Source organism: Filicampus tigris, chromosome 6 (genome assembly GCF_054856515.1).
Source record: "Filicampus tigris isolate MCC_2025a chromosome 6, RoL_Ftig_1.0, whole genome shotgun sequence".
Classification (NCBI taxonomy): Eukaryota; Metazoa; Chordata; class Actinopteri; order Syngnathiformes; family Syngnathidae; genus Filicampus; species Filicampus tigris.
The window spans coordinates 16,179,971-16,205,252 of NC_141222.1; the positions used below are offsets into that span (position 1 = coordinate 16,179,971).

Sequence of the window (25,282 nt, forward strand, 5' to 3'; positions counted from 1 at the left end):
CATGTCCCAAACATTGTATCGTTCTCTTTGCCTTGTACTCATCAAATTATTCCACGACAGGCTTTTGTAACACAATTAAGTACATTTGCGACATGTTTTTTTTCATTTCTGTTTTGGCTCGATTTTTACGCAGCCACATTTGTGTACGTACGTTATTTTGATGACGTTCTCTGGCCGGTGTCAAGCGGGATTTAGAGCTCAACTGGCGCTCGTATGAGTGACAGGCGGCCGGCCACACGTTCTCCTCTTTTCCCTCCTCCCCGTCGAAGGAGCGAGGTACCCGGGGAAGATGCGCGTCAGGAGACCGGACGGAGCCCACTGGAGCTAACTAGAGTGTGGAGAAAGTTACCGCTCTCTTGTTTTGGTGGTACGCCGCTCAGGTGTGAGGTCGTCCGGAGTTCGGACTGGAGCAGACAGGTGTCTTTTCTTCTTCGGACAACACGTCGTCGAAGCCCCGGATTTAATTGTTGTCTTTGTTCCCCCCTCCCGGAGGCATGTTGTGGACTCGGTGGCTCGTCCTGCTGCTATGTTGGTGGGGGGCCGCCACCGCCACCACCACGTCCGCGAGCGGCCAGTATCAGCAGCCGAAGCAGGGTGACTCGCGAGCGGACCCCCACCGGCAGCGCTCGCCTCCGCCGGTGGAGCCGCTGGATTTTGGCTTTGTCCCGGCGGCGGTGTACGACACCCACGCGTACTATGAGCCCGGGGCCATCGGGATACTCTTCCACATGGTCCACGCTTTTCTCTACGTGGTCCAGCCTAACTCCTTCCCCAAAGGTCAGATTATTAGAAGTTATTAGAACACACAAAATCCTTATTTCAATTCAGATATTTCCACATTTCTTAATCAATTCTAATCATTCAAAATTCCCATTCCCTAAAATTTCCCATGACTCCCAAAATTCAGGTTTTCGAAATGTCATAAATGTATATTTTCCCCAGAATTTACATTCCAAATTCAAAATGTTCCGCTCAGTCAAAATACCTTTAGAACTGTGTTCCACATTACAAGAGTTACCACATTCCCAAATTTTCCACATTTTTCCTCATTCCAAAACTCCCAACTTTTTCCACAACAAAATTCCAGTCTTAAGCCATTCTAAATTATGCCGTTCTCCTCCCTTCTTGACAGATTTAAGTCATTCCAAATTCTATTCCCCAAAATTGGCCTCGCCTTCATTTTTTTTTTTAAACTTTAAAAGTGGTATAAAATTGACATACACTTCATCAAGTGCAAGCTTGCCCAGAGTTTTCTAAACTGGTTGAGGACCAAATTGGCTCTCGAGATTTTTATTGTTTGGTCAATTGGGCCCACAGTGTTTTGGGGTGGCACAGGAGCTACTAATTCATATTTTTGTATGTTCTTTATCAATACTTTACACTATAAGTGGTTGTTAGGGCATTACATACCATAAACCTAAGCTAAATTCCCGACCATTACGGATAATACACTCTCGGATCATTTCATTAGGTACATCTAGGACTGGGCGATTGGATTAATTCAAGTTGATTAGTCAGAGCAATTTAAAAAAGATATTTTGATTATTATAATTTTTTTTGCTGCTTACGTAGTTCAAAACCTATCCCTGCTGATGTGCACTGCTTATACAAACAACATGGCACAGTGTTGCCAAATTAGCTAATGCTTTGTCGCTATTAATTACTTTTTCAACCCTTCTGCATACAATAGATGAATTTTGCCTTAACACAAGATAACAGTGCCTACTTTTGATTGACATTGTCATTTAATCGAGAGCTGTTTCTAATATTTGATCCACTAGTGTAGCTGGTAAAGACATGGAGGACCTCACACACACAGTCCAGGTGGCATGTGGGACTAGCTAAACAACAAAGTCCAAATGTGCACCATCAAAGAGCATATGCTATTTACACACTGATGCTGTTTACACACCGTAGATAATACGCATGACATACTGGTCATTAGTTCCATTTTATTGGTACATTCGGTTAAAATATGTTCACGAACGCAGGTGTCAAAGTATTTTAAACACAGTATATGTTATTTTTCATACACTCTTCGCTAGTACCTATGCGGTGCTTCATAAATGCATTAGACCACCTGTCTTAAGAAAGAGATAGCATCCTAGAGTGACATCATGCGGTTTCTTTCACTTCCCAACGAGCTCTTGTGGTTTGACCATTTTCAACAGGAATGAATTAGCATTCAACCATTAATACTCAATTTCTGTTCAGGAATCCAGTTAAATAACTAAAATTTGGCATTCTAATCACGAAAAAATAATCTGCTTTTTTATCTTTTAGTTGTTGTTTTTTTGTACATTTAAAACTATAAAAACTTAACCTGCGAGCAGTGATGAATGGTGATGAATACGGCCTTCGAAAGCTGCCTCAAAACAAAATGTCCGACTTCTTGTTGGAATTCAGTCACCGGTTCTTGAAACTTTTTTTATGCTAGACATATCCACACACTTTTGTGTTAATGGGTGAACTAGTGTTGGGAGCAATTTTTTTCGCGCGTTCCAGAGTCTTTTTTTTCATGAAATACGAGCCCAAAATGACTGCTTCACACCAAAACGGGCAACTTCCTGTTCAATTTCACCCATGGATCATTAAGACTTTTTGTGTACCACCAAATATTGTGTCAAATTTGGGCATATTCATAATTTCCAGGGTCTTTTTTCATGAAATTTGCCATCAAAACGGGTACTTCTAACCAAAATGTCTTATTTGCTATTCAGTTTCTAGCATACTTTGTGACTTTTTCGTGCATCCTGTTATGATAAAAATGTCCATCCAATTTCGTGTTGATCAGTGAAACTAGTGCTGGGAGCTAATTTTTCATGCTTTTCTTGCTGTTTTTTTGTGAAATTTTCCCCCAAAATGTCCGATTCAAAAAAAATGTCTGAATTCCTGTTTAATTTCAGGCATGAGACTTTTTCGTGAATCTTGTTATGATAGACATGTCCATCCAATTTCATGTTGATGGTGGGGCACTGCTGAGTGAGCACCAGAACAAATGTGTGCTCTAGTGATGTTGAGCCCATAAACCAATGTTATGATCAGATTAATGTGAGTAGCGAATCAAGAGCCGACAATCGCGTTCTTGTTGTTGTTGTCACACGACAGGTGTGAAGTCAACGACGGGCTGCCGGGTGGAATCCTCGTAGATGAATTTTTAGTCACGCCACGTTCAAAGCTGTCTCCTGTTATCAGTTAGTGTGTATGTGAGTGGTCACGTGTGTTATCGCAATGCAATAGGATTGGAAGCCTTTAAGACGCTGCCATTTTTGGTGCGCGGGGTTAGGCCAGCGGAGCTGGCTAATCAATTAACAGATCAGCGATTAGGGTAGGCTTTCCTAAGTCACCTGCATCACTGCGTAAAACTTTAATCCAGCAAGACCATATGCTGCCATGGCCAGGAACCTTCCACCCTGAGGATAACACAGGCGGTCTTCACCTGTGGAGTTGTTGGGCAGATCAATACATATACTGTACATCCATATTGGTGTTGGTCAGGAGCAGGATTATAATACTTTATATATATATATCCATCCATCCATTATCTATGTCGATTATCCTCACAAGGGTCGCGGGGCGTGCTGGAGCCTATCCCAGCTGTCTTCGGGCAGTAGGCGGGGGACACCCTGAATTGGTTGCCAGCCAATCGCAGGGCACACAAAGACAAACATCCGCCCTCACAATCACACCTAGGGGCAATTTAGAGTGTCCAATCAACCTACCATGCATGTTTTTGGAATGTGGGAGGAAACTGGAGTACCCGGAGAAAACCCACGCAGGCACGAGGAGAACATGCAAACTCTCCACAGGGAGGCCCGGGCCGGGATTGAACCCACGACCTCTGAACTGTGAGGCGGACTAAAGCCAAAACTAAAACTAATAAAAAAATAACTAAAACGAAGCATTTTCAAAAAAATGAAAATCTCTAAAAACAAATTAAAACGAACTAAATTAAAACAAAAAAGCAAAAGTTGAAGCAAAATAAAAACAAACTATATATATATATGAAGGGCGACTGGTTAGCACGTCCGCCTCACAGTTCAAAGGTCGTGGGTTCGATCCCGGCTCCGGCCTCCCTGTGTGGAGTTTGCATGTTCTCCCCGTGCCTGCGTGGGTTTTCTCCGGGTACTCCGGTTTCCTCCCACATTCCAAACACATGCATGGTAAGTTGATTGGATACTCTAAATTGCCCCTAGGTGTGATTGTGAGTGCGGATGTTTGTCTCTGTGTGCCCTGCGATTGGCTGGCAACCAGTTCAGGGTGTCCCCCGCCTACTGCCCAAAGACAGCTGGGATAGGCTCAGCACGCCCGTGATCCTTGTGAGGCTAGCGGTATAGATAATGGATGGAAACGGAGCTCATTTTTGCTCTATTATTAGTTCATTTTATGCCTATAAGCTGTAGTTTCAGTTAGCTTTTGTTTTTTTGGTTTTATTCTCTTCATGAAAATGTGTAATTCGTTTTAGTTTAATTATTTATGCTATAGTAACCTTGTCAGAGATGACTAACCCTCCTGGGCCATGCAAGATCTATAGTATTAGATTTTTTTGTACATTTTAATGCAATTTGATCCCCACATTTATGAAAGATAAGCATAACACTTTTGGGGAAAGTCCATGACCAAACCAATTTCTTTCTTTTATTCGGCAAGGCAAGTTTATTTGTATAGCACATTTCATGTACAAGACAATTCAAAGTGCTGTACATAAAACATCAAAAGCATTAAAGCAGGGGTCACCAACTCCGGTCCTCGAGGGCACCTGTCCTGCAGGTTTTCCATCCCTCCCTGCTGTAACACCAATAAATAATAATGGAAAACAACAATGACATGCTAACAGTTAGCATTGCTGGTTGCGGTTTTAGATGGAATGATGATTTGAACACAAAGGTGGAGCAACACATGTAGACAGAGAATATAGCAAATTTGACAGGCGTATATTCTTTATCCTGTAATAAAAATACTAATATTACGGCATCTTTCTGAGTTACTTTCACTACCAGTGCATGAAGAAGTCCTGGTGTTTTTCATGAATGCCTTCTGGTGGCCAAAGCGGGCACAGCATTAACTCATGATGCGCAAAATGTTTAATTCGTTACTTTTTGATTTATCACTCTTATGTGTATGGGGGGGTGGTAGTGGGGGGTTGTCACACACAGACGCACAATCAAGTGAAAGGCGGTCTCCAAGTGCCCATTTGACAGCGGCCAACTTTACATCAAGGAGATCTTCTGGCAGTTTGTTATAAACGTACTTTGCATGCTCCGATCTCCTGCAAGGACTCAGCTTGCTTTCGCCATGAAGACTGCACTCCTCACTTGCGCTGAATTTAAAGGGAATGAGGGGAGCCGCTTCAATTGCCTGGGAATCAATTCGACTTTGTTCACTCCCACAACGGCTCAAATCGAACTGTCCCGCTCTACGAAAATACCAACATAAAGAAAACTCCACCTACGCGCACAGTTAGTCTCCACATTGCGCTAGACTTGCGCTGGGAAAGAAAATAGAACCCCCAAAATCAAGACATCACTGTATTAAGTTTCTCTGAAGACACATTGACGCTCAACGCCCACACCCTTCGAATCTGTATGAAGGTTTGGTTTGCAGCAAAGGCATATTTTGGAATCTTTTCACTTGTGTGATAAACATATGCACACATACACACACACACACACACAAAATAGATTAGAGGATTAGCATTCACAGAGCTAACGCTAACATGCTGAAACTGCGACTAGTGCAGATGGCATTGTCAAACATACGTATTTATACAGTACACACACACACTTGTGCGAGCCACACAAAATGGGTCATTCTTGTTTTGTCTGTCTGACTTCATGACTGTGATTGGTTGGAGAGTGCAGGCGCAGTGGGGGAGTGGTTTGCGGCATTTATTTTATTACTTATACTTTTACAACCGAGATATATATGTATATTTGTGTGTATGTATATATATATATATATATATATATATAGATAGATAGATAGATATGTACAGTATATATGTACAATATATATATATATATATATATGTACAGTATATATATGTATATGTGTGTGACCTGACTCAATAAATGTTGAGAAACACTGATCTAATGAAAGAAGTACATGTTTTTCATGCAGCAAAATAAGCAAGCTCAGTGTGTTCTTAGCTAATTGATTGTAATTCCCCTAGATGTCCGACTATTGGGTGGCGATGCACATTTAAGTGTGCATCTGACAGGTCGAACTCAGATAAAAGCATACAATTCCATAAGAAATTGATAGCATGTCTTTGCGATATGCATATTGCATCGGCCATTATCACGATATCGATATTTTTTTTTTTTTCAATATATTGTACAGCCCTATCACGAATTATTCATTTTGCTTCTTGAGTATGTAAGATGAGGTGGGTCTAAGGTCACAAGAGATGCCACGTCGGGTTGCACAATGTCTGCACAACATCTTCGGTTAATCTGCCCGAGCGGGTCAGCGCCAAGGATTGTGCCAGACTATATTTACACTTTACTGGAAGACACCGGGGGCCATTTATTTGCTTCAATCATTAGAGACCTGTTGCCTCACACAGCAGTGGGAGGGCGGGGAGCTTTGGCAGCAGAAGGGCGTCAGACCTGTGAAGGAAAGGATTTTTAAATGTCAAATGAATCGATGTGTTTTTCTGAATTATTAAACAGAATTGTAATTTTGAAGTTTTGTTTAATTGTTCGCGTGTGTAATTGCGACACTAGTTGAGCCCTCTCGCCTCCTCCTCGCTCCTTTCGTATGCAGCATCTATCCTCCCCTCTTACTGGGTCACTGAACTAAGCTGTCTAAGCTTAGCTGCCCTCTTCGGCTAATGCTAACTAAGAAGCTGTGAAAAAAAACAAACAGGTGGTGCCGATGTGACTCACTTGCGATATATCTGCAGACTTGATCCATCCCCCCACCACGCCACAGGATTCCTGTAAACAGTGTGTTTAACCAGATTCAGCATAATCTTCTTACTTGGCCCAAGTATCGGTTTCTCCTATTGACACCAAATTGGGTGGACATGGCTATCAAAACAGAACGCACAAAGGAGTCTCAAGGACCCAAGCCCACAACTGAACAGCGAGTTGGACATTTTGGTTGGAAACAACCATTTTGGAGAATGAGTCCCATCCATTATCTATACCGCTTCTCCTCACAAGGGTCGCGGCCGTGCTGGAGCCTATCCCAGCTGTGTTCGGGCAGTAGGCGTGGGACACCCTGAATTGGTTGCCAGCCAATCGCAGGGCACACAGAGACAAACAAACATTCGTACTCACAATCACACCTAGGGGCAATTTAGAGTGTCCAATCAACCTACCATGCAAGTTTTTGGAATGTGGGAGGAAACCGGAGTACCCAGAGAAAACCCACGCAGGCACGGGGAGAACATGCAAACTCCACACAGGGAGGCTGGAGCCGGGATCGAATCCACGACCTCTGAACTGTGAGGCGGACGTGCTAACCAATTGTTCACCATGCTGCCCCGAGAGTAAATTTCATTGGAAAAAAAAAAACGTAGCCCTTTACACCTGAGATGTGGGACTTGAGTCATGTGCCTTATGTGACTTACTCCCACCGCTGCTTGACACCAGTTTTACCGATCGACGCAAAATCGAGTGAGCGCCTCAGTATATCATAACAGGATGTGCGAAAAGGTCTAAGAACCCATGTCCTGTGCTGGTACTTAATTACAAAGGGGGACCAAGATTTTATGCCTTCGCAATCTAATGTGAGCCAAATGTGACGTTTAATGATCACTTTGAGGATTTATATAAAAGGGCAAAAAATTTGCAAAACATTTTTGGTAACCTCAAGGCAGCACTGCATACTACTATATATCCCATATAATAAGCATAATGAATTTAAGGAATCAAGGAATTGTATTATTATTTAACAAAATGATCAAATAAATGTGATTAAAAGATAAGGTAGTTGCTTATTCACAGTTTGAACGTGTATTTTTAAAGTTTTGTCGAGCAGAATTCAATTGTGACCCAAATTTAAAAATCACCCAAACCGAGTTTTTTTTTTTTCCTTTTCAGATCTGATTGTTAAAGTCATTCAGCAAAATATGGGAGGAATCAAACTTGAAGAATGGAGAAAGGTTTGTCCACTATTTCATTTTGTACAGCTATGCGATAACATGTCACAGTTTAATGATTGATATTACCATTTTTTTCCTTCATCTCTTTATCATACACGATTCAGCCAGACAACGTCGTCGTCCTGCTCGAGGTACGCCCCTCATAACGTTGAACTTCAGTATAACAAACCTGATTGGTTGAAAAGGGTGACTGACAGGTGTTGTATCCCCGCCCACTTAACAGGGGGCCTACTATGAGCTGGGGTTCCTGGTGTGCGCGACCATCGGCGTCTTGTTCGTGGTCCTGGTCCCCGTGTTGGGCATGTGCTTCTGCGTTTGTCGTTGCTGCGAGAATTGCGGCGGAGAGATGCACCAGAGACAAAGGAAAAACGCAGACTGCCGACGAGGCTTCTTCACCGCCACACTCATTGCCACCACCATCTTCATCATGTGAGGACCACAAAACCATTTGAGCTTGCTAACACAGCAATGAACCATAGATTTGAAAAAAATAAGATTTTTTGGGGTGGATAGTTTTCCTCATTCAATAGGTTCAATTATAACTGCACCACCACTAGGCAGATTTTACTAGGCTCGATTATATCAGCCCCGTCACTTGTTGCTAGGTAGAATTCATAAGGCTCGATTTTAGCTGCCCTTCCAGTTTTTGCTAGGCAGAATTCAAAGGGCTCATTTACAAATGCCGAGTCATGTCTTACTAGGCAGAATTAATAGGGCTCAATTAATAACTGCCCAACCACTTGTTGCTCGGCAGAATCAAACGGGCTCAATCATAACTTCCCCACCACTATTTTTGAAAGACGTATTTCGCAGAGGTGGGCGTTTTATTAAAATTTCCCGTTTATCGCCTTCTATGTGCAGCCTGGGTACGCTGGATGTTTTCCATCTCTTTAAATCAAGTGTGTTGCAGCATTGCGAGATGGAAAACATACAGGAAACCAGCCCTCGCGGAACAGGATTGAAGACCCTGACAAAGATGGGAAAAATGCATCTTCCGCCGATGCTTAGTCCGACTATTTTTTCAAGTTTCCCGTCTATCGTTTATCGCCTGTAAAATGGACGTGCGTCATAGGCGGATAGATGGACAGGTCCGTCACAAAGGCGGAATGTCCATCTCTGGTATTTCATAAGGCTCGATTATAACTGCCTGGCCACTTGTTGCTTGGACGAATTCACTGACGCACAACGAACTCTCCACTTGTTACCAGACAGAATTCATTAGGCTTGATTATAACTTCCTAGGCACCTGTTGTAGGCGGAGTTCATATGGCTTGATTATAAATGGACAGCCACTTGTTGCTAGGCAGAATTCAGAGGGCTCAATTGTAACTGTTCAACCACTTGTTGCTAGGAATAATTCATTGGGCTAAATTATAACTGCCCCACTATTTGTTGCTAAGTAGAGTTCACGATCATAACTGGTTGAACACTTGTTGACAGGCTAAGTTCTCATTGAACTCTATGATAGGAGTGTTGATGCTTGTTGCCTGACAAAATTAATAAGGTTTCATCGCAAAAGCCCAAAATGTTTGTTGCGAGAATTTATCAGGCGCAATTGTAATTTCCTGTCACCCGTTGCTCTCAGAATTCATCAAGTACCATCATGACTGTCCAGATGCTTGTTGCTAGGGAGACTTCATGGGCCTCAATCATAGCTGCCACATCACCTGTATCATTTACATTTTTTCTTCCATTCATATTTTTTTATTTAAATAACATTAAAAAAAAAACATGAATAACGTTACCTTCCTTTTGCTTCCCTGTGTTGGAGAAGCAAGGTTACAGCCAAGACTTAATTTAACCTCCCTTTGTTTTCATTTTTTTTTTGTATTTAAATTTTAAAAATCAATCAAATGATATGTGTACTGTATGTGTCAGTCTGGGGGTACTCGTGGCCTACGCAGCGAACCACAACATGAGCTCCCACATCAAGAGCACTCGGCGGTTCATTAACACTAACTTCAGAGACTTGAAGACGTTTGCCAACAACACACCCGCGGTAAGCAACTTATTCACTTCAAGTTGCACAAAGAAGCCAAAATTCACTTTTTGTCACTTTCTTGCAGCAAATTGAATACATGACAGCGCAATTTACGACCGCCAAAAATAAAGTCCTGTCCGAACTCGACAGTAAGTGGCTTTACTGTACATTTTATGAATAGCCCCCTAAAATTTAACTTTAACTGTATTATTGTGGTAGACATTGGACCTTTGCTGGGCGGGCGGATTCACAGTCAGCTGGAGAAGGAAGTGGTTCCATCCCTGGACACGGCCCTGCGCATGGCAGGAGGTACATCCTTGCTCATTAGCCTTCCTTTAAAATTGAGTTTTCAGATAGCTTGCTGAGATTGCGTATACTATAATACGATACAGCAAAACGCAATACAATTTGAGCTGATCCAATCAAATACATTACGATGTGACACAATTTAATTGGATACGATAACATCTGAAACTACACAATACAATAAAAATAATTCCATCTCACACAGAGAAAAATGCTACGATTTGATACTACAAAACCAATGTGATACAATTCAGTCTGGTCTGATTAAATACAAGAAAATCCAGAGCAATGCGATAAGCTTCAATCCTATTCGATTCAATAGGATAGAATGAAATACCACAGGATACAAAATCATTTCATCCGATATTCTAGAAATACAATACGATTTGATACGATACTACACAATATATTATTTGATGCGGTTTTGTACGATGCAATACGCTATGCTACAATTTAATGCGATACGAGTCAATATGATACAATGCAATAAAGCATAATTGCCCAAGACATTTAAAAAACACCAATGTGCTTGCTAAAACTTGTTTTGTTTTCCGAAAATGTTAAAATATGACTTAGGCAACTATCCTATTCAGTTAACGGTACGATTCGACCGGGTACAGTGCCACAGCCGCAGTTTGAGAACCGCTACTTTATTTTGTCGCAAAACCATTGGGGAAAAAAGCCATATATGACGCATGTTGCGTAAATCATCATATTCTTGTTTTCATGTGTTAAAAATATCTATTTCCCTCTTTTTTTCACCTAACTCTTCTAAAGTTAAAGTTGAGAATGCAATCAAAGGTAACAAGAAAATGTTCTGGTTTTGTGTTTGTGACTAGAAGTGTCAGTGGAAGTGTTATGAACCGGTTCTTGTGACTGTGTTTAGTGTTTGTATTTGTTCTTCTTGTGGTTGTTTTCGTCCATTTATTATTACTTTTGGTGGTTAAAATGTATTTCTGAGGAAAACGTGTTGGTTTGCAGCCATGCGTGAGACAAAGGAGGCCCTGGAGAACGTCAGCTCGTCACTGCAAATCCTCCAAGAAGGCACAGACAGGCTCAGGAACAGTCTGTCCACAGAGCGAGCGTCACTGTCCAACACCTTGTCCGACCCGGCCTGCACCAACGGCGCCGTATCGCCGAGCTGCAACGCCATCCGCTCCACGCTTTTCCAGCTGGGCGTCAACGCTGATTTCTCAAAGGTGGCCCCTCAGCGATGTTTCAAAATTAAATGAACGTGAGATCAATTGATGAACACTTTTGTCTTGTTGCAGCTCCCGGATGTCGACTACGCCTTGGAGAATGTCCACACGGTCCTTCAGACAGACCTAAGCAACATTATACAGAAGGTCTGTAACCCACTTAAAGGCCCTGATTGACCAAACCGACGTCGGAGGTCGTGAAGCGTCGTGGCGTCTGAATGCGCCGTCTGTTTAATGTAGTGGCCACCGTCGTAGTGTCGTAACCCGTCTGTCAGCGTCTTGGGGGCAGTTACGCATGTTCAATCGCCAGTCGTTACATTTGGCCACTCTGATTGGCTGTTAGCTAGCAAATCAGCGCTCAGAGCACCAACGGGAAGTGACAAATGCGGAAAAACAGTGAGCGCGCCGCCGCTGCCTTAATCTTCTTACGAGTACAAGAGCGAGGGATGACAATTTAAGTATTTCACAATACCGTGTCAAGAACGTGATGGTTTACCTCTCGTGGGAGTTGATCGTGAGCGAAGAATATAGCTGAATGTATTGTTTACGTTTTTATAATCTGCCGCCGGCCAACAGCGTTCTGGTTGGATTTTTCTAACCATGAGAAATGGTGACTACCGCCGCCAATGGTATGGAAGGGTATTACATCTTATGCATGCGCAGAAGGTACTTCAATGGTCAGCGTCGCTGTCTGTCGTTGCGGTGTATTCCCCCAGCGTGACGTGCCGACAGCCGGCCGGACGCCACAGGGGGTAAGCGTCTGTCACTGTTGGCCAGCGTCTTTTTGGTCTATCTAGGCCATACACTTTTTTTCACAAAATCAAAGACAATTTAGTGTGTAACAAATCTAACATACAAGTTTCATTTAAACATCATAGGCAGTTTAAACGAACATATCCCGTTTTTTTGTAAACATAAGACAAGGCAATTAAAGCGTGAGTTAGCAGTTTCCAAACTGCTAGCATGATTTGTATTTAGCCTACTCCTCGCATTAGTTTTCAATGAGCCTAACATGTTTGTTTTTTTTAAACATTCATTTTTGTAAACATCAAAGACATTTCATCCAGTTTCTCAAAAACCCCAACATGAGTTTTTGGAAACATCAAAGACAATAGTTTTTAAAGGTGTACTCAATATACGCGTTAATGTATAAATAGACGGCCGTTTCAATTTTTCAGTGAACCTAATGTACGATTTTTTAATAAACAGCAGTAGTAAGTTAACTTAACACAAATGTTTTCGTAAACGGTCAAGATGATTTCATTTCATCTGTGATCCAAAAAATGATTTTGAAATTTTGAATTTTGAATCGCACTTTGAGTTGAACTGACCGTCAATGTTTTTAAGACAAACACATTGAAAGACAATGTAGTCTTTCAAGAATGATTTTATAACTCATTTTTAGTTTCTCACGCATTTTTCTCTTCCTTCCACGTTTAGGGCTACTCGTCCTTCAATGACACACCAAAGCTGGTCAAGGAGCAAACCAAAAACATTATAGGAGGTACACAAAGTGCTTGTGTTTGTGTGTACAGTGAATATTGTGTGTACAGTGAATATCCTATTACTGAGGATACGTTCCAAATCTGACTATTGGTGAAAATTGCTTATAAGGAGAGGCCATACTACTGCTACTGCTACTGCTACTTTAACACCAATGATGCAGCAACACATACAAAAATACCATAGAACATTACTCACAGGCATAAACATATTCTCGGTTTTATGGGAACAATGAATATTTCTGGGGCTTGCTCTGCCTCTTCTTGCTTGCTTCTCTCTTGCTGCATCTACATCCAGTAGAACTCAGTGCTGCCCTGCAGGTTGTGGTAGAACGCGGTACTACGCTGATGCTGTGCAACAAATTCAGTCCCATAAAAATCTGCGATATTGTCGGGGGTTTACTGTACGACTATTAACAACTGTCTTATTGTTTTACACCCTTCTTTCGGACTACTAAACTGCAGCGTTACCTCGTGAGTGTTTCTTTTGAAACTTCCTAGATTAAACTGAATGATCATTGTTGATGTATCGCGTATTGATTGTGTGGGGTTTGATGTGGGTTTTTTATATTTTTAGGAGTGAAAGGGATGCTTGATAAAATCGGCTCTGAGATCAACGGTTTCGCCAAAATGTTTCCAGTGGAGGCGTCACTGGCCAACTTCACTGTCTTCCTCAATCAGGGGCAGAAGAACATTGAGTCTTACTATGCGCAGATTGACCAGATCGACTTCTACAGGTTTGCTTTAGTTTTGACAAAAATATAGAGTAATGGAATATTGGGACACCCAGCCATTTGAGTTGAGAGGAGTGTCCCAATCCATGGTGTAGTCCACCTTTCACTCCAAATCTGGGTTAGCCTCCAGTACCCCGTGGAAACAAGTTTGCCCACCCCTGGTGGATTTAAACCTTTTCTACAGGTGGATTGGCTGTGTGGCGGTTCTGTGCATGGTGGTCCTCATCCTGTCCTTCAACATCCTGGGCCTGCTTTGTGGCACATGCGGCTATGACAAGCAGGCCACGCCAACGACCCGCGGCTGTATGTCCAACACGGGCGGGAACCTGCTGATGGCGTACGTATGAAAAAATAGACGTTGCGGTCCGACAGAGGTTGGGTATTTGAATTACATGACTTGACTGGCGTCCGACTTACCACTCCACATCATTTTTCCACAAATATCACAAACCGCACCTTGGTTGTTTGTAGTCCACACATGACTCTGTTTACAATCTGCCAATGTGTCTTCAATCTGAGACTGAGTGACAAACTTATGGCCTATTCACACTGCACTTAGTTTTCTTGGTGTTCAACGCAGGGCGAAGAGTTGACGGCACTCTGGTGCACGTTTTCCTATATTGTGGTTGCTTAACGGCCCACCAGGAGGTAGCACGGATGCACAATGTTGTAGGGGTTTGTCAAGCAGGACAGTCCCACAACATCCAGATCATTTAGGAACTGTGGGTAGCTCTCACTACCGGGACCCTGCCACCGTGGTGCTTTTTAACCACCTTGGGAGACCTCAATCCCAGAGATCGTAGAGCCAGCCTCAGAGTCCCCAGATGCCCACACCTGCTCATCTTTCCTCACCTTGGCCCCGCCAACAGGTGGGTTGCGCATGGGAAGAGGGACCCACATTGCCCCTTCGGGCTCCGGCAGGGCCATGAGACACTTGCCATCGGGTCCTAACTCCCCACACGCGTCATTATCTCAATGACTGATGTTCTGTTTAGATTACACGTTTTACTGTTGGATTTACAGACTGTAAAACAATTTAGTGTTTGTACAATACAGCGGCTCATTGGTCCTTGATAAGAATGTTAGAGGGTAGATTACTGCCATCTACTGGACAGATTTAGGTTGGCCGTTAATCAATCCAATAGCAATAGGGTAAAAAAAAAAAAAACAATAGCCATAGGGTATGAGTCCACTTGTTGGTAAGCATTGTTAATCTATTTATATGCATTTACCTTAATATGATGATGTTTAGAATTATAATCACAACACCGTGTGCTCATTAGAAGCCAGTTTTCTGTTCAACATGCTGTGTGGCCATGCGATTTATTTTATTTTATTTTGTTTTTTAGTATTGTATTTCTGAGTCATTGGGAAAAAAACGTTAACATGGCTCGAGCGGATTGACTTTTTTGATTTTTGCCACAGTAAGGATTTACTCGAAGCCAGGTTAAGAATTGAGACGGACTTATGACTTGCACCTCCTGTATGTGTTTTAGTGCCAACTTTGCAATCTGAGGCCACGCATGAATGATGATGTCTTGTATTTTGGGGTCTATGACAGCGGTGTGAGCTTCTCCTTCATCTTCGCCTGGGTGCTGATGGCCATCGTTACTACGTTGTTTGTCGTCGGGGGCAACGTGGAGAAGATGCTGTGCGAGCCGCTGGCCAGCCGGCAGCTGTTCCAGGTACGGTCCACAAACGCTTTTTACTGCTTCCTGTCTGCGTTCATTCATTCATATGGTGAGAGTCAATGAACTTAATGTACATTATTTTTTTAAGGACGATTGTGACAACTCATCAGTGTCGTTTGAGTCAATGCAACTGAAGTTTTCTAACTTCCTTTAATCCAAAAGGCTTCATCAGTTCTAATTTTTCGTTGTCAAGTCTGTCCATTTATGCCTTCTGGGGGGGGGTCAACAATAGGGTGCTGCTTTTGTTGCCCAGTGCGGTTAGTGAAACGACAACCCTGAAAGAGGTGTACAAGAAGCCATCTATGTCTAGAAAAGTCATCTCTATGCAGAGGAGGTGGTTTGGGTCTTCACCTATTGACAGTGCCGCTGGGACAAAGGACACAGACTCACGTATAAACATGCATATGATCACGCAAATGCAATATACACAACCCTATCTATTAACGCCTTGTTGGCTTTCCCCGCAAAACCCTCCTTCCTTCTGATTATGGTGCACGTGCAGAGTGGGATGTGGTGGCGACCCTGTTGGCCGCAAAGTCTGCTCTCTGCGCGTTGGATTTAATGTTACCCCTCGAAGCCACCACCCAACTCCATGTGCTACTCTGTTGTGTATTAATGTATGCCTATTGTTGATGTTTTCTGGGTTTTTTTATCCAAACTCTGCTCCCCTAACAGGAGCTCAGTATTGGGTTGTTGTTTTTTTCCCCCCTCCCTTATATTTTCTTTTCATCTTTGAAAACGGGCGCTGTAAAAGGCAGCCTGGCGGACTCCTGTTCTGTATTCTCATTGGTCAGTTTTTCTATGTTTCTCAGACTGACTGAATGTGTTTGTTTTATTTCGTTGCACCCTGTGTTAAAATGATAGTAAAGCTATTCTGATTGTAACATCTCTCACTCCCAAAGATCACCTCAAAAGATGTTTTTGTTTTTTTTAAAGCATTTACAAAGTATAATGGAAGTCACTTAATGTGCATTTTCACTATGCATGGTCTGGCCCGGTCTCTATTCAAAAGCGACTAGGGAGGGTTCACTATACACCAAAATAAGTGGTTTCACTGTGATTATACCTGTATGTGTGTTTAGATCATAGACACACCTTTCCTGGTCCATCCAGCCAAGAAGAACTTCCTTCCTGGAATGCTGTTTCAGAACCCAAACATTGACTTAACCTTGGGCAGCATGTACAGGTAAAGGCACAATAATCTTTTCAAAAGTGTATATAGTCGACATTTTTGATCTGAAACTGATGTTGTTGTGTTGTTTTTTTTATTTGTTTTTTAGGGAGTGCTACGATAACAACGGCCTGTATCATGCTTTGCAGCTGGAGACCATGTTCAACATCAACTCCTTCCTCAACAGGACAGTGGTAAGTGTCCGGTTGAAATGTGACTCGCTCCTGATAAGTCTTATTTATTATCAATTGTATGTTATGCGTGTCTGTCATCAGTACAACAAGGACCTGGCCAAAGTGTTTGAGAGCGTGCAGGTGGACCTGCAGGACATCACGCTGCTGGAGCAGGCGGGCAGGGACAACCTCATCAACTTTGCCAACGCGGGCATCGGCATCATCGATTACGAAGCATACCTGGCTGAGGTGGCATGACATTGATACTATTGATTGACTGCTAGATTGGAAGTTACAAGTTTATTCGGTAGTCAGTAACTTAGCTCAGCGGTTTGTAGGCCGGAATGAATTATCGTTTTAGGATTGAAAATGCTGACCTTAGATAACAGGGTTTTGTCATCGTCGAAGCAATTTTTTTTTTTTTTTTAAAGCGCACTGTTGACACTAACCGATCAGCTCCGAGCTGGTTAAAAAGCAACCACGTCACACAGTCAACCATATCCCAGCCGTTTGCCAACACAAGGTGTCAAGCCAATAGGAACTACGAGCTACGCTGTGCCGATAATCTCCTCTAAATAACTAATACACGCCTCCGTAGCAGCAAATCAGTTAAACTTCTATCAATTATCCTTATCATTAAAGGCGGACACGGAGTTAAGCATGTAATAACACTGCCAAAGAAGACAGAACATGTAAAGATGGAGAAGCTGAAGCCATTTTTAAAAAAATTGAAAAAGGACTGCCTATACCACTGAAGCTTGATTTGAAGAAAATCGTGAACTGAATCCAAATTCAAATCCATGTCAGAAAAATCACAGTTCATGCCTTTCCTAAAATCATTCAGCCCCAGGTGGTAATCACTCACTCAGTTTGTCTGTTAGTCATTTATCAAATTGCTTTGTCCATCAGCGTTTCACGGGGGGTGCCACTGGGAGTGGCAGAGGAGGGTAACCTTAGGAAGACTTGCAATGAGGCACAGTCGTCAAAAGATGGCAGCGATGCACAATCCATCCATCCATTATCCAATCCGCTTATCTGCGCAAGGGTCGTGGGTGTGCTGGAGTCTATCCCAGCTGTCTTTGGGCACCAGGCGGGGTACACCCTGAACTGGTTGCCAGCCAATTGCAAATCACACAGAGACAAACAAACATTAACGCTCACAATCGCACATTGGAGTAATTCAGGGTGTCCACTTAACCTACCATGCATGTTTTTGGAATGGGGAGGAAACCTGAGTACCCGGAGAAAACCGCAGGCAAAGGGAGACCATGCAAACCTCACACGGAAAGGTCGGGGCCGGATTCAAACCCATGACCTCTTCACTGTGAGGCAGACGTGTTAACTAGTCTATCACCGTGCCGCCCGCAGAGATCCACCATTTTAGTTAATTAGTCAGACAGTCAACACCATTTTAGTTAATTAGTCAGACAGTCAATCAGTTGGTCAGGTGAGTTAGTTACTTACCTAGTGAGTCAGTTGATTTTTCAATCAGTTCATTAGTTAATTAGTAAAACAGCCAGTCAGATAATTAGACTAGATTAGAATATATATGTAACACCTTAACTTGAGTGTTTCTGCTTTATTTCCACTCACAAATAAAAAAAGAAACACTAAGATCACTGAAATAAAGTTATGAACTTGACATGAGGTTTATATTTTCAAGGTGAATAAGGGAATCACGCTTGTGGACCTTCTGACCTTCGCTACTGACCTGGAGGGACAGGCTGACCAACTTGTGAGTTGACGGGAATGAAAACTTCTGTTTTTTGGGGAGGCCTTTTCATGCATTGGTGGTTCAGTGGTAGAATTCTCGCCTGCCACGCGGGAGGCCCGGGTTCGATTCCCGGCCAATGCAACTTGCTTTTCTTCTTTTTTTTTCTTTTTTTTTTTTTCAAGTTAGTTTAGAATTGTCTTCGTTTTTTTCAGCTGCTCCGTGGACAGCTGACCAACTTGTTAGTTGAGATGAATATAAACTACCCTACTGTACATGCATTGGTGGTTCAGTGGTAGAATTCTCGCCTGCCACGCGGGAGGCCCGGGTTCGATTCCCGGCCAATGCAATTTGCTTTTCTTCTTCTTTTTTTTTTTTAAGTATAGAATTTTCTTTTTTTCATCTGCTCCAAATGTGGTCAGCAATTAATGTTTCTTTATGCATTGGTGGTTCAGTGGTAGAATTCTCGCCTGCCACGCGGGAGGCCCGGGTTCGATTCCCGGCCAATGCAAAGGGACTTTTTTTCTTTTTTTCAGCACCTCCAAACATGTGGAAAGCGTTACCTTGACTCCATATGTTTTGCTTTCCTCTGTATTTATTTCTGTTTGTGTGTATTTGCAGCCACGTGGCGCTCTGGAGAACGCACTGAAAGGTCACGCCAGCAGCATCCGACAGATTCACAGAGAACTGGTGGTCCCCATGGAGCAATCCATGGTATATTTCATGCAACATACACACATGCAACACACATTTCTATTATTGTTATACACAAGTCACTACATTTGGCATTTCCTCACTCTTTCTCTCCTCTCGTTCACTGTGGCAGAAATATGTCCGTGCCAGGGTAAGCACGGTCACAGTGGTTGTTGGGTTTATATTGTAGCAGTGCTGTGGTGATGTGGCGTTGTGGCCTGTGAACTTGTTCATGAGTATTCAGGAACTTCACTTTACATTAGTGTAACAAGTGTTTTTGTGTCATTGTGCAGAGCACCATGAGTCAAAGCATAAAGCAGCTGCAGAAAACCTCCAGTGACCTGCCGGTGAGGCACTTGACTTGACGTTTCTATTTTATTTGTATTTTGCATTTTATTAAATACACTGTAATATTGACCATTATACGTCATTTTTCATTTTCTTTTAATTTTACCTTTTTATTTTTCATACATACATATTTACATGTTTTACACATTTTTTTTTTTTTACATACCGTTTTTACATTTATATTTTACATTTCATTTTTATTTTTCAGGTTACTTATATGTAACTTTTAGGTTTTTTACATGTTGCGTATATTATAATTAGCTTTTACGCTCATGTTACTCTTTTGCATTTATATTATCATTGAACTTTCTTAACATGTTTTTTTGGTTTCATATTTTATTTTCAATTTAAATTGAAATTGTATACATTTCACCATTTTTACATTTTATATATACACTGTTTTTATTTTATTTTACATACATACATTTTATTTTATTGGTATTTTTTGTCATTTAAGTGTACTACTTTTTTGCATACGTTTACATTCAAGCTATTTTACTATTTATTTTGTCTTTTTTGCACACAATTATTTACATTGTTTTCACTTTATGTTTATTTTTCATGTATTCATTTATATTTTTCATTTTTCCTTTTTTTTCTTTTTTTACATGTAAACATATTTTTAAATGTGGCTCGGATGATGGATGGATGGATATTTAGGTGAAGGTGACCAACATCCTGAGTGCCATCGACGCATCAGAGTACCTCATCAGTAACAATGCCTCATATGTGGTGAAGCAGGTACCCATATTAATAAAATAAACAATCTCCAGTGCATTTTGAGCCCTTTTAACGAAAGGGTGAAGCTTGTTCTTTAAGGAAACAATAAATAAATGAATAAGCTGTTCTTTAAGGGAACATAAAATTATAATTAGCTTTTGTTGCATGTGTCCAGGAAACCAAAAACTATGTCCAAAGCTTGGTGGGGTACTTCAAACAGTACACAGACTGGGTTCACAACTCTGTGAGTATTGACTTCCATGCTACAAATGTATAGTCAGATTTACAATACAGTAATGCGATAATGTTTAGTACTGTAATGTGTTTTGATTGTTGCTGCAGCTGACTGCAGAAGTGGCTCAGTGTAAACCCATCAGCAACATTGTGGATAGCATTGAGATTGTCGCATGCAGCTTCATTGCAGACTCAGTGGTAAGTCACTGCGTTGCTCATGTACATTTCGTTGTCGTTATATGTCTCTATTTCAAAATAGCTTTCTATGCATTGGTGGTTCAGTGGTAGAATTCTCGCCTGCCACGCGGGAGGCCCGGGTTCGATTCCCGGCCAATGCAACGTCCTTTTTTTAAAAATTCTTTTTTTTTAGTTTGGATCCCAAAGCACGTTGCAACCATTCATCCGACCCTCAGCGGTTTTGCTTCCTTTTTTATTCATTTAAAATATATTGTGTTTTGTGGGAACGTGACATCAACTCTGCTTCACCGAACCCAATAGTATCAATCTGCAGCCAGCAAACCACATGTCAAGTAACCTCTTAAGGCACACATGTCAAAGTCAATTGCCCGCGGGCCACATTCGGCCCGCGAGAAGGTTTTCTACGGCACCTGAGATTATATCTCTTTATCATTAGATCCGGCCCGCAGCCCGCAGCAAGCCGGCGTGGGTAGCAGATGTGATCGGGTCCTTCGCGACTGCCGATGACGTCACGCTTATGTTGTAGCGTCTTCCAAGAACATAGACTTAGTTTAATTATCACGTTTTTATTAGTCCAACCGGCTACTGTGGACCGCAGCCGACGCCAATACAGTACGACAACCGTTCAGTCAAAAAAGAGCAACGACTCTCCTCTTCGTCCTCCTCAGCTACTCTCGCTCGCATGCCCTCCCACTCAGGGAGCCGCGCGATGCGTTCAGTAACCTCAGAAACAACACAACTTGGCAAGACACAAATTCGACCACAACACATTCGTTACACTATTTCTGTAATATATTTCTTTGCATCTGTGATTACCACTCCCTGGCTGTTGTTATAACGAACATTACCTCAACTTTTGCGAGGATCGCCTTTCGGTCGTCTACGTGCCGACTGAAGACTTCACGTCACTTTTCGTGGCTTTTAGAATCAGATTGTGGTGAAAGGTTATTCAGAGTAAAACACGCTTTATTAAGAAATACTTCATGTTATAAATCTAACGTTGTTTTATTATTAGTAATTGTTGGCATTTGATAAATTCATTGAGTTTCGATGGAGTACTGAGATGTCCCACATTGTGAGCAGGCATTGGACGCTCCTCGAGCTCTAAGTGTCGATAGAGAGAGACGTGGTTTCTTTTCTTTTTCCTCCTTCGACACAGCTAACTAGTAATTTGTTCGTGCCAGCAAACTCAGTAGTTGCAGATTGCCCGCGTTTCACCACGTTTGTTTTTGTGTGTAAATGTTAAAAGGTGAGTTTAATCATTTAGGTTCGTGTCAGGTAACTGCTTGTACATAATAGTCTAGATATGTTCTCGTGAGTGATGTCACGTAGATGAACTTTAGTTCGGTATTTCGGCTAGTATGCTAACTATTCTAGTGATGAAACGTGTGAATGTGTATTGTATGTATTGTTTGGCTTGTTTAATTGGTGGTTCCTGGTTTAATTGCGCAATACAGTGAGCTGTAATGTTTAGGCATATTATTAAGTAATGGATGTGCATTGGATGATGTTGCTAGGTTATTCTTTGCCTGTGTTGTTGCAGACCACAATAAATAGACGTGTCAAGTGGAATGCGAGCCTGTGTTCTCTGACAGGAGCACCCACATTCATACCTTGCTACTCTAAAATAGAGTCAGCTGGAGACATCGTACCAATCAAATGATCCTCTCCGTTTTACTTCACATTATGTACAGTTCATACGATCCTGTACGCTTACTTTTACTCCATTCCCAGGCTCATTTGGTTTAAATTAGTGATATTTTGTTATTAGTCACATTTTATATATTGAAAAATAATAGTTTAATTGATATTTTTGTAGATGTTATTGTTCAATAAATGCTTGCCAGCTGTCGGCACGTCTCGCTGAAAAAACACACTGCAACGACAGACAGCGACGCTGACCATTAAAGTACCTTCTGCGCCTGCAAAAGATGTAATACCCTTCCATACCATCGGCAGCGGTAGTCACTATTTTTCATTGTTAGAAAAATCCAACCGGAAAGCTGTTGGCCGGGGACGGATTATAAAAACGCAAACAATGCATTCAGCTATATTCTTAGCTCACGATGAACGGGGGGGACTTTGCTCGTGAAAGTCGGCCGAAGTTTGCAGTCGGAATCGCTAACGGACGCTCCGGATTAGAGCCGAAATGGGCAAGACGGGATCGGTCTCACAAAAAACGCGTTTTAAATTTTTTTTCCCCGTACAAAAATTGTTATACGGCGTACACAATTTGAAATGATCAAAAAAACGTATAAAATACGGGGAAAACGTACAAGTTGACAAGTATGTGTACTTGTTAGAAGATTAAGGCAGCGAAGGCGTGCTCACTGTTTATCCGCATTTGTCACTTCCCGTTGGTGCTCCGAGCGCTGATTTTGCTAGCTAACAGCCAATCAGTGACCAAATGTCACGACTGGCGACGCCCCTGAGACGCTTAGTGACGAGTTACGACACTACGACGGTGGCCGCTACACCAATCAGACGCTTCACAACCTCCGACGTCGGTTTGGTCTAGGCCTTTATAAATGACTGGAGACAGAGTAAATGGAGGAAATTTTAAATTCATTTACATTACATCTTCTCGCAGTGGCTTGTTCTCTCACAGGCATTGGTGGTTCAGTGGTAGAATTCTCGCCTGCCACGCGGGAGGCCCGGGTTCGATTCCCGGCCAATGCAACATCTTTTTCATTTAGGTCCTTAAACACGTGGGAACTCTTAACCTGAACGCCAGATGTTAAGCTTGAATTTTTATTCATTTAAGTTTTGTGGGAAAGTAACATCAACACTGCTTAACCAAACCCAGTGGTATCCATCTGTAGCATACAGAACATCTGGTTACACTCACATGTCAAGAAACGCCCACTGACAAGTAATGCTGGAGGAGCATTTTTGGATTCACGCCCAATGCAAGCAATGTTTGCACAACGAATAAGAAGTGCTCTTTTGTTGTTTTTCTAGAATACGTTCTGGTTTGGACTGGGACTCTGCAGCATCCTCCTGCTCCCCAGTATCATCATCTCCATCAAACTGGCCAAATACTACCGAAGGATGGACACGGAGGACGTCTTTGAAGAGTGAGTCCAGACAACACCTACTTTTGCTCACCCCAATACAAGAGCTGTAACATTTGACTGCTTAGCTTTGAAAACCATGGCTGGTAGGAATTTACCGGTAGCGCAAGTTCTATCAGCAACCAACACGGGGCTCAAACTCACACGGACATTAAAGCAAAATCAATCCAAATATTTTTTTTTTCAAGAATATGTTCCCAGCATGCCCACTAGTTGAAACACGGCATTCTGATTAATATAGCGTTTGTGGAATATGAGTTAAGCAGCAAAATCCACCTCCTTTTAGCCATCTCAGGGGGCGGCCATTTTGTCACTTCTGTCCAATTGAAAATGACTCAGGTAACGACCAATCACGGCTGACCTGTTTTGTGAAGTTGAGCCGTGATTGGTCGTTACCTGAGCCCCGAGCAGTTGTGATGTCATTTTCAGTCGACATAAGTGACAAAATGTAAGCGACTTAATACTCTCTTGCAGTGCATACATTATTGTTGACCAACCGTCTTAGGACTTCTTTTCTCTTTTTAGCGGACTCATTACCGCCATAGTTCATTCATATTTTACTTGCCTTATTTTAACTTGAGTGCCATGCCGAGGGTCAGATATGGCTAACTGGCGCAGGCATATCAAAGAGGGAACTCCTTTACTTCTACACCACGTCTCCATCCAGAGGTGTTTAATCGGGTTATCATGCATAATATCCCTTTATTGTAAGAGTTGTACCGAGTCAACTGGTAATTTATTTCAATGACGTTACGCCGCTCGCTCGACGCGAGTATGGCGCACAGCCGCCGAGTCCGCACGCATGCCCCGTTGGGTTAGCTGCTTCTTCATTGGTTTAGCTTCTTCGTGTTTGGAGGCGGATGTGCGCTACCCATATCACACACCATGCCGCGATCGGGTTTGTTTTCTAATTTATTTCTATCTAACGTTTAATCAAAGGCATTTTTGATTGATATCGATCACGTGTATCGCGATACATATTGATATTGAATTATCGGTCCAGCCCTTGTGAGGGTCCATATTTTTTTACAGCTCTTGTAATAGATGTCAGCGCGTATTGCTACATTATTAACCAAGGTTTATTTTCTCTTCTCCTTCTCTTTTTAATCACCATTAATTTGTGTAATCACCATTTTTCATATTCACATTATTATCCACAGCTCCACTTACCCATGGCTTGTTGCACTTTGACTGTTGTCTCTTCTTTCCTTGTCACGTTTTTTCCCCACTTTCACTTTGGATCTTTACCTTCATCATCATCATCATCTTCATTATCTAAAGTCATCTCTTTTGGATGAATCCTTCTTTTGATGCTTTCCGATGATCTTCTTGACTGGACATTTTGCCACGGGACTCTTGTTTTGCATTATGGGTAATATGTCACATGAGGAGCAGGATTTGGACCCAGGAGCAGACATGACACGGAAGTAAAAG

The 25,282-nt window shown here is 42.1% G+C and overlaps 1 protein-coding gene and 5 non-coding genes across 12 annotated transcripts in view; all 6 read left to right on the forward strand.

Annotated features, from left to right (window-relative positions):
* Nucleotides 1-66: 66 nt before the first annotated feature.
* The window catches only part of prom1b (prominin 1 b), a 28,448-nt gene continuing 3,232 nt past the window's right edge, over nucleotides 67-25,282 (forward strand). The window contains exons 1-26 of one of the 7 annotated variants that reach the window (XM_086033432.1): nucleotides 70-417; nucleotides 493-777; nucleotides 8,052-8,113; nucleotides 8,218-8,244; nucleotides 8,337-8,542; nucleotides 9,992-10,112; nucleotides 10,180-10,243; nucleotides 10,314-10,403; nucleotides 11,178-11,201; nucleotides 11,382-11,599; nucleotides 11,672-11,746; nucleotides 13,040-13,103; nucleotides 13,679-13,838; nucleotides 14,020-14,172; nucleotides 15,397-15,520; nucleotides 16,609-16,712; nucleotides 16,807-16,891; nucleotides 16,973-17,119; nucleotides 18,534-18,605; nucleotides 19,203-19,295; nucleotides 19,408-19,425; nucleotides 19,568-19,621; nucleotides 20,283-20,363; nucleotides 20,518-20,586; nucleotides 20,685-20,774; nucleotides 23,736-23,851. In XM_086033432.1, coding sequence (XP_085889558.1) covers nucleotides 495-777; nucleotides 8,052-8,113; nucleotides 8,218-8,244; nucleotides 8,337-8,542; nucleotides 9,992-10,112; nucleotides 10,180-10,243; nucleotides 10,314-10,403; nucleotides 11,178-11,201; nucleotides 11,382-11,599; nucleotides 11,672-11,746; nucleotides 13,040-13,103; nucleotides 13,679-13,838; nucleotides 14,020-14,172; nucleotides 15,397-15,520; nucleotides 16,609-16,712; nucleotides 16,807-16,891; nucleotides 16,973-17,119; nucleotides 18,534-18,605; nucleotides 19,203-19,295; nucleotides 19,408-19,425; nucleotides 19,568-19,621; nucleotides 20,283-20,363; nucleotides 20,518-20,586; nucleotides 20,685-20,774; nucleotides 23,736-23,851 — 2,600 coding nt within the window. In that variant the 5' untranslated portion in view covers nucleotides 70-417; nucleotides 493-494. Of the gene's footprint in view, nucleotides 778-8,051; nucleotides 8,114-8,217; nucleotides 8,245-8,336; nucleotides 8,543-9,991; nucleotides 10,113-10,179; nucleotides 10,244-10,313; nucleotides 10,404-11,177; nucleotides 11,202-11,381; nucleotides 11,600-11,671; nucleotides 11,747-13,039; nucleotides 13,104-13,678; nucleotides 13,839-14,019; nucleotides 14,173-15,396; nucleotides 15,521-16,608; nucleotides 16,713-16,806; nucleotides 16,892-16,972; nucleotides 17,120-18,533; nucleotides 18,606-19,202; nucleotides 19,296-19,407; nucleotides 19,426-19,567; nucleotides 19,622-20,282; nucleotides 20,364-20,517; nucleotides 20,587-20,684; nucleotides 20,775-23,735; nucleotides 23,852-25,282 lie in introns of all 7 variants that reach the window. The other 6 variants (XM_086033433.1, XM_086033431.1, XM_086033437.1 and 3 more) reach the window with 6 other exon arrangements.
* Nucleotides 18,655-18,725, forward strand: trnag-gcc (transfer RNA glycine (anticodon GCC)). Its single transcript has one exon. It is a non-coding gene; the product is annotated as a tRNA-Gly (tRNA).
* trnag-gcc (transfer RNA glycine (anticodon GCC)) lies at nucleotides 18,860-18,930 on the forward strand. The gene has a single exon. It is a non-coding gene; the product is annotated as a tRNA-Gly (tRNA).
* Nucleotides 19,022-19,092, forward strand: trnag-gcc (transfer RNA glycine (anticodon GCC)). The gene has a single exon. It is a non-coding gene; the product is annotated as a tRNA-Gly (tRNA).
* On the forward strand, nucleotides 20,844-20,914 carry trnag-gcc (transfer RNA glycine (anticodon GCC)). The gene has a single exon. It is a non-coding gene; the product is annotated as a tRNA-Gly (tRNA).
* Nucleotides 23,383-23,453, forward strand: trnag-gcc (transfer RNA glycine (anticodon GCC)). The gene has a single exon. It is a non-coding gene; the product is annotated as a tRNA-Gly (tRNA).